General features: G+C 38.6%; 1 protein-coding gene across 1 annotated transcript; it reads left to right on the top strand.

The window, feature by feature from the left end:
* The first annotated feature begins 9,595 nt into the window (after window positions 1-9,595).
* Window positions 9,596-14,996, top strand: LOC113029713 (uncharacterized). Its single transcript, XM_080309444.1, has 5 exons — window positions 9,596-11,142; window positions 11,593-11,758; window positions 12,725-13,366; window positions 13,503-13,570; window positions 14,081-14,996. Exons 1-5 carry the CDS (start codon window positions 10,939-10,941, stop codon window positions 14,171-14,173), a joined length of 1,173 nt encoding a protein of 390 aa, XP_080165570.1. The 5' UTR covers window positions 9,596-10,938; the 3' UTR covers window positions 14,174-14,996.
* Window positions 14,997-15,318: the final 322 nt, after the last annotated feature.

The raw sequence follows: 15,318 nt of genomic DNA, 5'->3' as shown, positions 1-15,318 counted from the left end.
TTTAAAAAAGAATAATTTTCATACAAAACCATCTGCGATAGTTTCCTCTGTTCTTAATCGATTATCATGGAATATTTGCTTATAGTCCAGTTAATTCATTTTCTATTCATATTGTGAAAAACCACACAATCATATTGAAATTGTGAGGTACTTTACACTATGGCACCTAAGCTGCATGCATCTCAATCGTGAAGACTGTCTAAAATACTTCAGTGACTTATTAATATGTTTTATTAGTAGCATTATACGAACATTTTAACAAATAAACATTTGTTGTTTCTATACATGTTTCTATACATTTTCTTCCAGTAATGACCATAAGACGGAGCCAAAATTGACATTATGTTCACGGCTTTGTTTGGGTTTTTTTCCTCTTCCATTTTTCTTTAATCTCAGGGGAACTCTATAAGCACTTATCTTTATTTGTCTGGTGATATTACCAGCATGAGACATGGAGACATAAAACAGCAACTTCCTGAAAATCCAGCGAGACACAATTATTATAAACTCTGTTCTGGCCGCTGATAGCTTCAGCTCAATGAAACACAGCTGGGAGGTGGGAGACCATCAAGAAAGATTTAGCAAAGGAGAATGACTCCTTCACTAATGGGGAGTAAAATCTTTTACTAGAATCTGAAATCTGGTATTTGAAACATTGCAGTGGAAAATATACTTATTATCTGCATGTTCAGGTAATTAAATCTGATAGGCAGGTTAATGTATATTAGTGTAGAATAAGTACATTTTTGTGTGTGCTGCAGGTTTCTGCTGCCTCTGGTGACATCATAAAATACAAACTCAACAGATCACCACATTTACAAACTGTTTCTGTGCAGTTTGTCACACATCACAGAGCTAAGCTGGTTAGCTTGTAGCACTGTGGTGAAATTTACAATGACGCATTATGCTGGACTGATACAGAGCAGCCTGTGAGTAGCAGACATCAGTTTTATTTAAAGTGATGATCGTGATTAGATTCACTTACCAAATTTTGAACCACCATTAATTAATACTTCAACCTTGAACGTGATCAATCTCTCTTTATTAAAAAAACTACATACCACAGGCATTTAAGATGGCAATAATTAAACCATTACACAAAACTCCATCATTTCTCCCAGCTGTCTTAGCTAATTATCTTTCCTGAAAATCAGTTTGTTCTCATGTGTGTTCGGTCACATAATAGCACAGGATTTGAACTGAACAACAAAGAAAACATCCATCCATCTATCTTCTTCTGCTTATCCAGAGCAGCATCCCAAGCAGAGAAGCCCAGAACCTCCTCTCCCAGCCAGCTCCTCCAGCTTGTCCGGGGCAATACCAAGGCATTCCCAGGCCAGCCGAAAGATATAATCTCTCCAGCATGTCCTGGGTCTGCCCCGGGGCCTCCTCCCAGTAGGACATGCCCGGAACACGGCACCCAGGAGGCGGGGTGTCAGTTTTTAAAACTTGTACGTATTGATGTTAACTTGAAGCGCTGAATTAATTATGTTGTCTGTTCAGTTCAGTTCACTTCAATCTGTAAAGCGCCAAAGCAAATGAAATGATGGTCTTTTTTAAGGCGCTTCGTGCTCCTGGAAAAATAATGTGTCCATAGAGTTTCTAGAAATATTTTGCAGTAGATATCACGAAATCACCACACAGGGGAAACGTTGTTTCATGCTCTAGACCCCACAAAAAAATTATGCACAGATGAGAAAAACGTATGTATGAGACTTGGTTCCCTGGATACATTGTTTGTCTTTCTTTTGAAAGTTTCAGCAATTGCTTCATCAAGTACTACGTGGTGGTAATTTTAAAATTTACAGTGCACTTTATAATCCGGTGTGCCTTATTTATGAATTCTGGCTGTGCTTACTGACCTTGAGCTGATTTTATGTAGGACACGGCACTGAAAAATCTGTCAAAAATGTTTTAGTACTACTTTGGTAAGCTACGAAGCCGCACCGTTTGATGGATTGTCGGAGCATTACGGCTACCATAAACTGTGTCCCAAAATGTAGGCTGCATCCTCCTGAGGCCGCATTTGTAGGCTGATTACGTCACAGCGACGCGACGAAGGCTGTCCCAATTTGTAGACTCCTCCAAATCCGGCCAACAAATGCGTCCTCCTTTTCCCCAGAATTGAAGGATGGGTCGGGTGTGTCCTTCGTGGCCTACCATACAGTGGCCCAGTCAATTCAAGTTTCCAACAATGGCGCCCGCTACTAAGTTTTAATATTATTCTAATTAATCTTTCTGGGTTTCAAAATAAACTTTTAACATATTTTCAGGCGAGAAAGTAGCTGTGTAAACTTCAAATATCTGATTGGTTTATCAAGACATCGCATATTTGCAAAAGTGCTCCGACATTTTCGGAGACGTCTGTTACCCACCCGATAGCTACTCGGGGGCTTCAATGGTCACTAGAGCCGGTGAGAACAGCAGAGTCCCAGCTTCATCGTTTTCAGACCCCCGCGGTCTTTCGCTACTCAGGTTAAACATGATATGTAAGTCACTCAGATAACTTAAAAATTTTGTTTGGCTTTTTTCAGTGTTTTTTTTGTTTGGAGTAAATCGGTTTGGCTCAGATCAAAGTTATTAGATTACATTAGATTAAAGAAAACTTTATTAATCCCTCGAGTGCGTTCCTCCAGGCTTTTCACACAGCTGAATAAACGTCAATGTGAGGTAGCATAACATAAGCAGCATGGAAAGTGACAGGAAGACAGCATCTCCAGACTGTTCAAGTTTCTTTTAAGTGTTCTTTATTTTGTGGTGTCGCCTTTCAACAATTGTTTCACAAAAACATAAAAACCTGGCAGTCAAACTCTCACCCGCTTTATATAGAATTCCACTCACACCTGGATCTCATTAACCTCTACCATTGGGAAAACAGGGTAGACTAAATAACACAGTCTAGACAAAGAAACAGTAATAAAATAATTTTTCCACTTAACAAACTCATTCACCCAACTAAACAGTTTAAAAAGTCAATCTCTTCACTTAATCTGACTCATGAGGTTATTTTAAATGAAATAAACAATTTTACACAAAATAAACACCCCTTGATTTGGTTACACCCAACTGACATGATCAATGACATCATATCCTATAAAATCAGGAAGTACTGGGGCGGCCCTTCCCACATACCTGTTTTACACATAGGACCTGCTCAAAGGAACACACAATGGTAAGTATAAGCAAACCTCATAAACAAATGAAAGATTCAAATCAATTAATGATGAAGTGACATTTAGCTTTAAGAACATTTGCACAGATGAAATGAATATAACCAATGCTACCACAAACAGACCCGGGATAGTATGTAGAGCCAAGGTTACATGTGCTGTGTTTACATTAAAGCATTATGATACAGTGGGGCAAAAAAGTATTTAGTCAGCCACCGATTGTACAAGTTCCCCCACTTAAAATGATGACAGAGGTCAGTAATTTGCACCAGAGGTACACTTCAACTGTGAGAGACTGAATGTGAAAAAAAAAAAATCCATGAATTCACATGGTAGGATTTGTAAATAATTTATTCATAAATCAGGGTGGAAAATAAGTATTTGGTCAATAACAAAAATACAACTCAATACTTTGTAACATAACCTTTGTTGGCAATAACAGAGGTCAAACGTTTACTATAGGTCTTTACCAGGTTTGCACACACAGTAGCTGGTATTTTGGCCCATTCCTCCATGCAGATCTTCTCGAGAGCAGTGATGTTTTGGGGCTGTCGCCGAGCAACACGGACTTTCAACTCCCGCCACAGATTTTCTATGGGGTTGAGGTCTGGAGACTGGCTAGGCCACTCCAGGACTTTCAAATGCTTCTTACGGAGCCACTCCTTTGTTGCCCGGGCGGTGTGTTTTGGATCATTGTCATGTTGGTAGACCCAGCCTCGTTTCATCTTCAAAGTTCTCACTGATGGAAGGAGGTTTTGGCTCAAAATCTCACGATACATGGCCCCATTCATTCTGTCCTTAACACGGATCAGTCGTCCTATCCCCTTGGCAGAAAAACAGCCCCATAGCATGATGTTTCCACCCCCATGCTTCACAGTAGGTATGGTGTTCTTGGGATGCAACTCAGTATTCTTCTTCCTCCAAACACGACGAGTTGAGTTTATACCAAAAAGTTCTACTTTGGTTTCATCTGACCACATGACATTCTCCCAATCCTCTGCTGTATCATCCATGTGCTCTCTGGCAAACTTCAGACGGGCCTGGACATGCACTGGCTTCAGCAGCGGAACACGTCTGGCACTGCGGGATTTGATTCCCTGCCGTTGTAGTGTGTTACTGATGGTGACCTTTGTTACTTTGGTCCCAGCTCTCTGCAGGTCATTCACCAGGTCCCCCCGTGTGGTTCTGGGATCTTTGCTCACCGTTCTCATGATCATTTTGACCCCACGGGATGAGATCTTGCGTGGAGCCCCAGATCGTGGGAGATTATCAGTGGTCTTGTATGTCTTCCATTTTCTGATGATTGCTCCCACAGTTGATTTTTTTCACACCAAGCTGCTTGCCTATTGTAGATTCACTCTTCCCAGTCTGGTGCAGGTCTACAATACTTTTCCTGGTGTCCTTCAAAAGCTCTTTGGTCTTGGCCATGGCGGAGTTTGGAGTCTGACTGTTTGAGGCTGTGGACAGGTGTCTTTTATACAGATGATGAGTTCAAACAGGTGCCATTCATACAGGTAACGAGTGGGGGACAGAAAAGCGTCTTACAGAAGACGTTACAGGTCTGTGAGAGCCAGAGATTTTCCATGTTTGAGGTGACCAAATACTTATTTTCCACCCTAATTTACGAATAAATTCTTTACAAATCCTACCATGTGAATTCATGGATTTTTTTTTTCACATTCTGTCTCTCACAGTTGAAGTGTACCTCTGGTGCAAATTACTGACCTCTGTCATCATTTTAAGTGGGGGAACTTGCACAATCGGTGGCTGACTAAATACTTTTTTGCCCCACTGTAGACTATAAAATAACAGGACACAAAATAACAATATATGCAAGTGACAAATGGTAAATGAATTTAGTCCTAGCCACTTTGTCACAGTCAAACAGAAAACTGATTAAACAGAAGTGTGAGATGGTCGAGAATTTACGTCAGTGTCCTGTTATATTTTAGATAACAAGGAGCAGACGGCTAAGTTTATTAAACTCTGTTAACACATGTGTGAGAGCAACAATCAAAAAAGAGCGCCTCACTGAATAGTTTAATACAAAATAGACTTCGCTATGACCTTAAGTATTGCTGCCAGAGATCGTTGGACTTTTGGATGTGTGAAACATCATGTATCACCGCCAAGGAGGGGCCCTCTGTGAAGAGACTTTCTCCTCAGCCTGCCAATGGGGAATCGGGGTGGGAAGCGTTCACCCCAACGTGGAAGTCGGGTGTTATAGGGTTTGTTTTTTTTTATTTATTTTGCACTGTTGTAATGGTATATGGTGGTTGGCCAAATGTCAAGGCCACAATTTTTTGTTGTCTGGAGAATTACGACCTACAATCGCGTGGATTATATGCCCTTCAATAATATTAAACTGGTGTCACTGAATGTGAATGGTTTGAATAACCCAATCAAAAGAAGCAAGGTGGTAGCAAAACTCAAAAAAGAAAAGGCAAAGGTAATATTCTTGCAGGAGACTCATCTGTCTCGACAGGAACACGAAAAATTGAAAAGATTTGGCTATAAAAATACTTATTACAATTCCTATAGACAAAATCGGAAAAGAGGAGTAGCTACTTTAATAGCAAATTCTGTCCAATTTGAATGCCACAAAGAGGTGTCTGATAAGGAGGGTAGATATTTACTAATTAAAGGGAAATTGGAAAATAAACTAGTTACCCTGGTTAATATCTATGCCCCACCAGGAAGTAAGAAAAGTGATTTCAAAGATTTATTCAATTTAGTGACACAAGAATCTGAAGGTCTGGTGGTATGTGCAGGGGATTACAATGTTGTGTTAAATCGGGATATTGACACTACTAGTGCTGCAACATGTAAACATCGTCTGTCTAATTTTATGAATACAATATTACAAGAGGTGGGACTGATTGATGTATGGAGAACACGTAATCCTCAAACTAGGGACTACACCCACTACTCTGCCCCTCATGCCACATATTCGAGAATCGATTATTTTCTAATTAGTATTGAAGAAGTTCATAATGTTACAGATTGTAAAATAGATGTGGCAGATGTTTCAGATCATAGTTTGATTAGTCTAGAACTCAGTCTTAATAATAGGAAAATACATACAGCATGGAGACTTAATTTGGGTATTCTAAATAGGGATGAACATGTCAAGAAAATTAAAGAAGATATCAAAGTATATATAGAAGACAATGATATTGGAGATGTGAGCCCAATCATACTTTGGGATGCATTAAAGGCAGTTTTAAGGGGAAAACTAATAGCTCTAACAGCAGCACAAAAAAAAGCGCGACTGGCCTTATATAAAAATTTGACAGAAAAACTTAAACATCTGGAGAAGGAACACAAACAAGTTAAAAATCCAGTAATTCTAGAAGAAATATCAGACATTAGAAACCAAATTGATGAATTACTAAAAGAAGAAGTAGAAAAAAAGGCTAGGTACATGAAACAAACCTATTACGAATCAGGGCCCAAAGGAACTAAAATACTTGCTAGTAGATTGCGTAAAAAGCAGGCATCAATGATTATTGATAAAATAAGAAATTTGGATAGTAACAAATTACATTATATGCCTAATGAGATAGAAAATGAGTTTAAAAAATATTACACGAGACTGTATTCACAACCGGCAGCCGCAGACCTTGAGACAATTAAAAATTTTCTTGACCCACTGGATCTGCCCTCCATAGGGGATACCCAAAACAAGTTATTGATCTCACAGATTACGGATAAGGAACTAGATACAGCTATTGCCGAGCAGAAAACAAACAAAGCCCCAGGAAGTGATGGCTTTCAGGCTGAATTTTATAAAGTTTTCAAAGAAGAAATCAAGCCACTTCTTCTATCCTGCTTCAACTGGACTTTGAATCAGGGAATAGCCCCACCATCATGGGGAGAAGCTATTATCACAATTTTACCCAAAGAAGGAAAGAATAAAGAATATTGCAAGAATTACAGACCCATTTCCCTTCTAAATAACGATTACAAATTGTACGCTTCGATCATTAGCAAAAGACTTCAAAACTTTGTACCAGATCTGATAGAAGTGGATCACACCGGATTCCTTAAGGGACGTCAGGCACAGGATAATATAAGGAGAGTCCTTCACATTATTGATAATGCAGAAAAGACTAATATCGGTACTGTGTTAATAACTTTAGATCAAGAAAAGGCATTTGATAGTGTTAGCTGGCTCTTCCTATTTGGAGTATTGAAAAAATTTGGGTTTAAGGACAGTTCAATACAATGTATAAGGACAATCTATAATCAACCTACAGCTAGAATCAAGGTGAATGGTAGTCTGTCGGACAGAATTCGGCTACATAGAGGCACAAAACAGGGCTGTGTCTTGTCACCAATTCTTTTTGCTTTATATGTTGAGCCGCTAGCACAAGCAGTGCGACAACATTCAAAGTTGGAGGGGGTATCCCTTGCTGGACAAAAGCACCTTATTGGACTGTTTGCTGATGATGTTATTGTTTTTTTACGAAACCCTGACAAGTGCTTTCCGATTTTGATACAATTATTCCATACCTTCGAATACTTGTCAGGCTACAAAATTAATGTATCCAAAACACAAATTTTATCATTCAATTATATACCATCTCAAAAGATCAGAGATGAATATAAATTAAATTGGCACTCGAGCACCATGAAATATTTGGGCGTAACCTTGACAAAATCACTATCAGATATGGCGGACATAAACTATAATCAGGTGGAGGGCAACATTAGAAAAGACCTAGACCGGTGGTCAGTAACACCTACAAACTTCTATTCTAGAATTCAAATAATAAAGATGAATGTTCTCCCAAGACTGTTATACATGTTTCAATCACTCCCACTTCCTATACCTCAAAAAAAATTCAAAACATGGGACAAGATGATATCAAGGTTTATTTGGGACGGGAAAAAGCCCAGAATAAGACTAACAACATTGCAACTCCCGAAGTGTAAGGGAGAGATGGCTTTGCCGAATCTAAGGGAATACTTTTATGCAGCCCAATTTAGACCTCTTGTTGGTTGGTGTAGACCAGAATATGAGGCAAGGTGGAAAGAAATTGAGAAAGAAATCGAGGGAAACAACATTCAAACTTTTATCTCTGACAAACAATTAATGACCAAGAATAAAAGTGGAATAAACCAAATTGCGAAATTTACATTAGACATATGGCACACAGTAATAGAAAAACATCAGTTAAAAGAACAACTATTTTTGCTCAGATGGTTTAGATATGATAAAGATTTCAAGCCGGGACAATTGGATCAAACATTCAAACAGTGGGAGTTAAAAGGGATTACAGCAGTTTGTACCCTAATGAAAAACGGAAGACTAATGATTTTCCAACAACTAAAAAACAAATACAAATTGGAAAATAGAGACTTCTTTAGATATTTGCAAGTTAGGGACTATTGTGCAAAACAAATAAAGTCTGACTGGATTGGAAAATCACTGGGGGTTGTCGGAAAAGTAAAAGATTGCTATGAACATAAACAATTTAAAGCCATTTCCACTCTCTATAGGTCATTAGAAGAAGATAGACAGGACACAACCTTCTATATTAAAAAGAAATGGGAAGCTGAACTGGCCACAAATATAACAGAGAAGGAATGGGTCAATATGTGTGAAATGCAACACAGTACAACTAGTTCGCCGTTGTGGAGGGAATTTTGCTGGAAAAATTTGACACATTTTTTCATTACACCCAAAATAAAAAGCAAACAGACCTCAAGTCTGCAAAATTGTTGGAGATTGTGTGGAGAAATAGAGGCAGACCATTCACATGTATTCTGGAAGTGCATTAAAATTAAAAAGTATTGGGAAGACTTAAAAATGAACATGGATAATATTTTGAGTTATACACTCCCAAATACTTGCCAAGTGATGTATCTAGGAAACATAAAAGAACATATACAAAAGGAGGACGGGTATTTAGTTAAAATAATTCTAGCCGCAACCAAAAAAGCAATTACAAAGAAGTGGTTACACCCAGATCCCCCCACTCAGCGGGATTGGATCAGTATTGTAGAGGATATCGCAGAGATGGAAAAAAATAACATTCAACATCAGACTGATGGGAGGTAAATACGACAGACTATGGAGGAAGTGGAAAACATTCAGAAGTGACACAAATGAAATAACATAATAAGTTTTGTTTTTTTGTTTTTTTTACGTGACAAATGGAAAAAGAAATGTAAACTCCAGACTTTTTGTATGTTTGTTTGATTGTAATTTTCTTTATTGTATGTCTATAATGTTAATGAAAACTAATAAAAATCAAAGTTTAAAAAAAAGAAACTCTGTTAACATAACTTTGTTAACATAAACACAGTGAAACTGGAGGATGAACACTAACTTTTTTCCACTTGATAAAAGTAAACGTGAGGGTTCCCGATGGTTAGGGACAAATGCAATCGCATGGCCAACCCGTTCTCACTCCCAACGCGTAAAATAATGACGATTTGTCACGTCCCTTAACTTCTCATGCTGACGCCTAAGGTACCCTTCCACGTTTTTATGTGACGCTGTGGGTTGTCAATTCATTCCAATATGAACCCGCTCGCGGCGATCAGAGACGCTTCGAGCAGAGGCTCCAGCCATCCATTTACTCCAATAATAACCCCGTCACGGCGAAACATGACGCCGTGAAGCACAATCTAACTGGAGAACCGGGGACCCTCTCCGCGAACGGGTTTTTCTCCCTAATTTAATGCTTTCTTTTAATGACATCGTTAACATTTCTCAACAAAAACACGAAAGTATCACTGATAATTCAACAATAAAATCGCTTCATGTTGTGGCCATCACACAGTGTTTTCCAAACTGATTCACGATCTGAAAGTGCGCAGATTTAACGTACATAATCCTTTGTTAGGTTTATTATTTTCATTTCACACGTAAAACACATTTATAGATTCATTCACCACTCCTGCTAGTTTTGGATGCGCTCGGCTCCAGCCAATCAGACCAATTTACGCAGACGCACTAATCCCGTAACTGCACACTACCCATAATCCTCAACCGCCGTCGCTATGGAAATGAAGATGACAACAGCTTGGTGCTACCCGTTATTCCTTTATTTACTCTAAAATAATAACCAGCGATAATACGAAATTAAACTGGCCCAGTGTTTAATTATGTAATTAAAAAATGCAAATTGTAGTATTTTATTTTTTACAAATTGCAATATTTATCTACAGCGCGCCTTTAGCGACACGTCAACAGATCTTAAGCAAGGCGATTGGATGGTTTTTACTGCAATGCATCTTGGGAGTCGTAGTAAATGTATCTTTCAACTCACGGTCCTGCAGCGAAGTTTTCGACTGGACACGAGGCAGATCCTAGCTAAGTAAGTTGTGATAAACTGTGGGTAATTTGCATGTTCACTGAAATATTAATTTCAGTGATATTAAACTGATATTAAACTTGAAATGTTTTCACAGAGCAGTCTGTGTACCAAGAGAACTACTTCTGCAAAAGTTTATTTAAATTTTTTAGTGATGTATTCTCATGTGTAAGACACTTGCTTGGCCACCCAGCTAATGTTAGTACTGCTCTATTTTAGCAATGTATCTTTTCTGTAATCAATTCAGGGTTTTTTTTAACCCTATTCACGTAATTAACTCAATATTAATGACTTTAATCTCGTAATTGATTTTTTTTCTAAATATGGTGTAATACTGCCTCGTAATATAAGTTATTTCTTTGGTCATAAATTATTTTTGTAATCGTTTCACCAAAACAGACCTGAAATAATCCCTACATGTTCCATTTTCATTTGCAGAAATGACAAAGCCAAAAACTAAACCATGCCCTTCCTGTCAGGCCCCAAACACCTGCAACAGGAAGACATGCAGTGGATGCCTGGGCAGCCTGAACCTAAAGGAGGGATTGAAAAAAAAACAAGAACAGTTTAAAAACAGTAACTGGGCTGCCTCTGTTAAAAAAAACAGAAATGCGAGCAGGGTGGTTAATTCAGCCCAGTTGTCAGTAAGTTTAAAAGTTCTGATCTAATAAGTGGTTGGTCTGGTAGACAATTCTTTATTAATCACAGTTGTCAATGTTTTCTTGTATATCATGAAGTAAGAAACTAACAAGACATGTATATACACATAAAATATTAATTTATAAAAGAGCATAAATAAAAAAGTTATTCACATCAGAATAACATCATCACACTAAAGACATCCAACTAGAAAAAACTTGTTAAAAACTATTTTTATTCAAGCTACTTTTGATTTTTAATTTAATCGGCTATTAACTGAGAGACAAAACATTTCAAGATGGATTTTATCATACATTTACAGGTTTGGTCACCATAAATACTTTTTAACTATCGACAACAATAAAACAACAAAGATGTGAAACTTAAAGGTTTGTTATACATCAATTTGCTTACATGAAAGACTGGCTGCATGTTTTTCTTTGTTGTTCTTGCAGGTTTCAAAGCTACATGCCCTGGGCTACCAACCAATTCTGTTTCTTGGACAGTTTGACCGTAAGGGCCGTATAGTAGGGGACGTGATCACTCAGATCGAACCAGCGGAAGGTGCTGCACGTGACATCCTCATGAAGATGAGGAAGCTTTATGAACACCTTCTGAGAAGTAAGATATGCTTTGTCCATTATCTGTAACCAGGTGTCCTTATCAGGTAGCCTATCCTAGCTGTCTTTGGGTGATACTCATGGTACACCCTAGATAAGAAGGCAGATCATCACGGGGTACATAGAGACAAACAAGATGGTGAGGATGAGGATAGTTAACAGTCACCAGCTATTCTGTTCTACTCTACTCTATTCTGTTCTATTCTATTATTCAGCCAAGGTTCAGACCAGTAACCTTCTTGCTGTGAGGTGACAGCTGCCCTACATGTCCTGTTGCTAACATGAAAATAGTGTTATATCTGCCTTATTACCTCCCCATGTGTCGGTCACATCACCAAAGCTAGCCATACTGAACCTCTGGTGTTACCCACCTGAACAATTTTGTATGTGTGTGTGTATAGTATGGTCGTTCACACTCATGTATATACAAATGTAATTTTAAAAATCTTCACAAAAACCAGACCTGATAATTCTCTTCGAGACTTTCTAGTATAACAAATGTTATATAATGTTACCAATATGAACACCAAGATTCTTAAATAACTTATATACTTCTTAAGAGGTTACCTGATTACCTCCCTGAGGTAGTTAGCATCACCATTGTACAAAACTCCTAAGTCACAGTACTAGCTTGAAGTGTCAAATGTTATTCACTACAAAGTCAGGAAAGTAGTGTCATCAGAGGAAAAAGTCATTATCTATCTGGATTTATAGTCACACTCATTAATTTTTTAATGTACAATGTAGAAAAGCACTACAGATGTCACACTACCCCCGAGGGCACTTGTACTGAATTATTTGGGTCAGTGAGTGTGCGAGATGACTTATTTGATGCCAATATTTACCAGTTGTATCTTTAGTAAAAACTTAACTGAAAACATGCAAATCACTACTTATTATGTGTTTATGTGTACTGTACATTTTTTCAACCCATTTTAATGAATGTTTAATATTTAAAATTTTTCAGAATTACAAGCTTCACCTCCTGCTAAAAGTTCTACACCAGCAGCTGGACCATCCTCTGCTGACAGTGTCGATGCTGGACCAGTCCCAGACCCAGAGGCTCTAAACGAGGAATTTATTCTTCATTTAGAGCCTGTACCAACATCTTCCCTCTGTCAGCCTCCTGCATCCTCCTCTTCATCTCTGCTTCCTCCTGCATCCTCCTCTCCATCTCTGCTTCCTCCTGCATCCTCCTCTCCATCTCTGCTTCCTCCTGCATATTCCTCTCTGTCTCTGCTTCCTCCTGCATCCTCCTCTCCATCTCTGCTTCCTCCTGCATCCTCCTCTCCATCTCTGCTTCCTCCTGCATCCTCCTCTCCATCTCTGCTTCCTCCTGCATCCTCCTCTTCATCTCTGCTTTCTCCTGCATCCTCCTCTCCATCTCTGCTTCATCCTGCATCCTCCTCTCCATCTCTGCTTCCTCCTGCATCCTCCTCTCCATCTCTGCTTCCTCCTGCATCCTCCTCTCCATCTCTGCTTCCTCCTGCATCCTCCTCTTCATCTCTGCTTTCTCCTGCATCCTCCTCTCCATCTCCACATCCTGCATCTCCCTCAATTTCTACGGTGTACACCTCGGATGTCCCAAACAAAAAAAGGACAAGGAAAGGTTAGACGTTATGGTATTGTAAATGTACGAAACACATGACATGTTCGTTAAGTTTGTTAAGATTTCTTTTTCTTAATTTTTGCATTTTTTCCAGTTTTACAGAACTCATGTAAATATTTCATTTGTTATTTTTCAGAATGCCGAAAACACCGTACACAGAAGATTTTCAAATATGAAGAGATAGTAGACAGGAGAGTTGTAAATGTAAGTAATTTAGCCTGCTGTTGTGCAGATTTGTTTGCGTCTTTGGACTTCCCGGATTTGAACTGTGCCTGACTGAATATCCATAAGCTTTTGTATTTGATGAATCTACACTAATTCAGCCACTGAGTCAGGATTTCACTCCAAATAGGACATTAAATAAGAACAGACCACCTGATACGACCTGGTCATGCTGCCTTCCTGATGTTTACGTTCTTTAAAGTCCTCCTGACATCATGCTCAGAAGGAGTGATTGATGTGGAGGTGCTCCTTCCCATTCAGTAACATCTGCTTCAGTTAGTTTTGCTTGTGAGCCACAATGTAAGCAGTGTTGCTTTGCTGACATGCACTCGATGCTGGCAGTACAAGCATTGTAGTGGTTCTTATGTTTTTGTAAACTAATTGTATAATATATTGAGCCATTCAATAGTACACAAATGTTTATAAGCTCCTTTTTGTATGCAACTTGCATGTCTTTCTTAATTAATTGTTTGTTTATATCATGTTTTTCAGGAAAAAGAAGAAGTTAAAGTCAAGTGGAAGCCTTGCTCAACATGGTATGTAGTAACAACTTTGTTGGACGGGAACAGACATTCATATTGTTGATAAATAGTTATCAACTCAATTTGAATTCATGTATTTGGACTAAAGTAAATTGGGAGCTTTTAGCTATCGAGCTCCTCTTCTGTGAGGAGCTTGATAGCTGTCCACCTCCAAAGTCCATTATGAGTTTTGGAGGTGGACATGGTCAACACTTTTAAGAGTAGGCATAAGACTTTACTTCTTTATAGAGCTTATAGTTAGGGCTGGTTCAGCTCAGCCCTTAGTTATGCTGTAATAGGACCAGACTGCTGGGGGTTAGTGTCCCCCCCCTCTCTCTCTGTCTCTTTCAGGGTTATGCAGGCTCAGTATTGGTTGAAGATGCAGTCACGTCTCCTTTTACTGAAAACTCTCCCCCTCTCCCTCACCACCATCTGTAAACATACATGTCTCAGTAATGCAGTTCATGCATGTTATTAACTAAACTTCTTCCCTGGAGTTTCTGTGCTCTCTCATCCAGCAGGTTCCAATGGATCGTGGCTGCTGCTGTGGTCCTGCTTGACATCTACTACATATATTAATACTCTCTGACTTGATTTGATTAATTTATATTACAATGAAGGTGTATAAAGCATGACATGAATATAGAAGATATTTCATCCTAAAAAATTGTCATATGTCACAACCTAAATTGTCCTATTTTGTGTGTGGTTGTCGTTGTTGTTTGTTATGTTTTTCTCCTGACAGTGGCAAAGTGTGGGATGACACATGGGAACCTGCGCAGTTTTACACACAGTAAACCAGGCACCACAGGTCGCAGAGATTGCACAGTTCACAGCTTGCAGTTCAGCATAAAAGTTCAAAATAAAATATTTACTATACATTTCAACCAGTGTCAGTCTCTGTTTCACTCTCTAATTGTGGCTTAAGTACCTAACATATTCATGAATCTGATCGATCAATAATATCTTCCCTGCACTCGACATCTCATAGTTTTACATATCAGCCAACATTATTGTCTACATCCTCATAAATATAGAAGTGACTTGCTTATTATAACATATTACAAGGTAAAGTAATACTGCACTGCACGTATAGTAAGTAACACCTACTGTGTATGGGAGCCTAAAGCAAAGTTAACTGCACCAGTAACAGCTTCAGAACATATTGTATATTATATGTTTCTACCTTTTTGTGATATGTCATGTTTA

The sequence above is a fragment of the Astatotilapia calliptera genome, chromosome 12 (assembly GCF_964374335.1).
Source record: "Astatotilapia calliptera chromosome 12, fAstCal68.1, whole genome shotgun sequence".
NCBI lineage: Eukaryota > Metazoa > Chordata > Actinopteri > Cichliformes > Cichlidae > Astatotilapia > Astatotilapia calliptera.
This window is presented reverse-complemented; position numbering and strand designations above follow the sequence as displayed.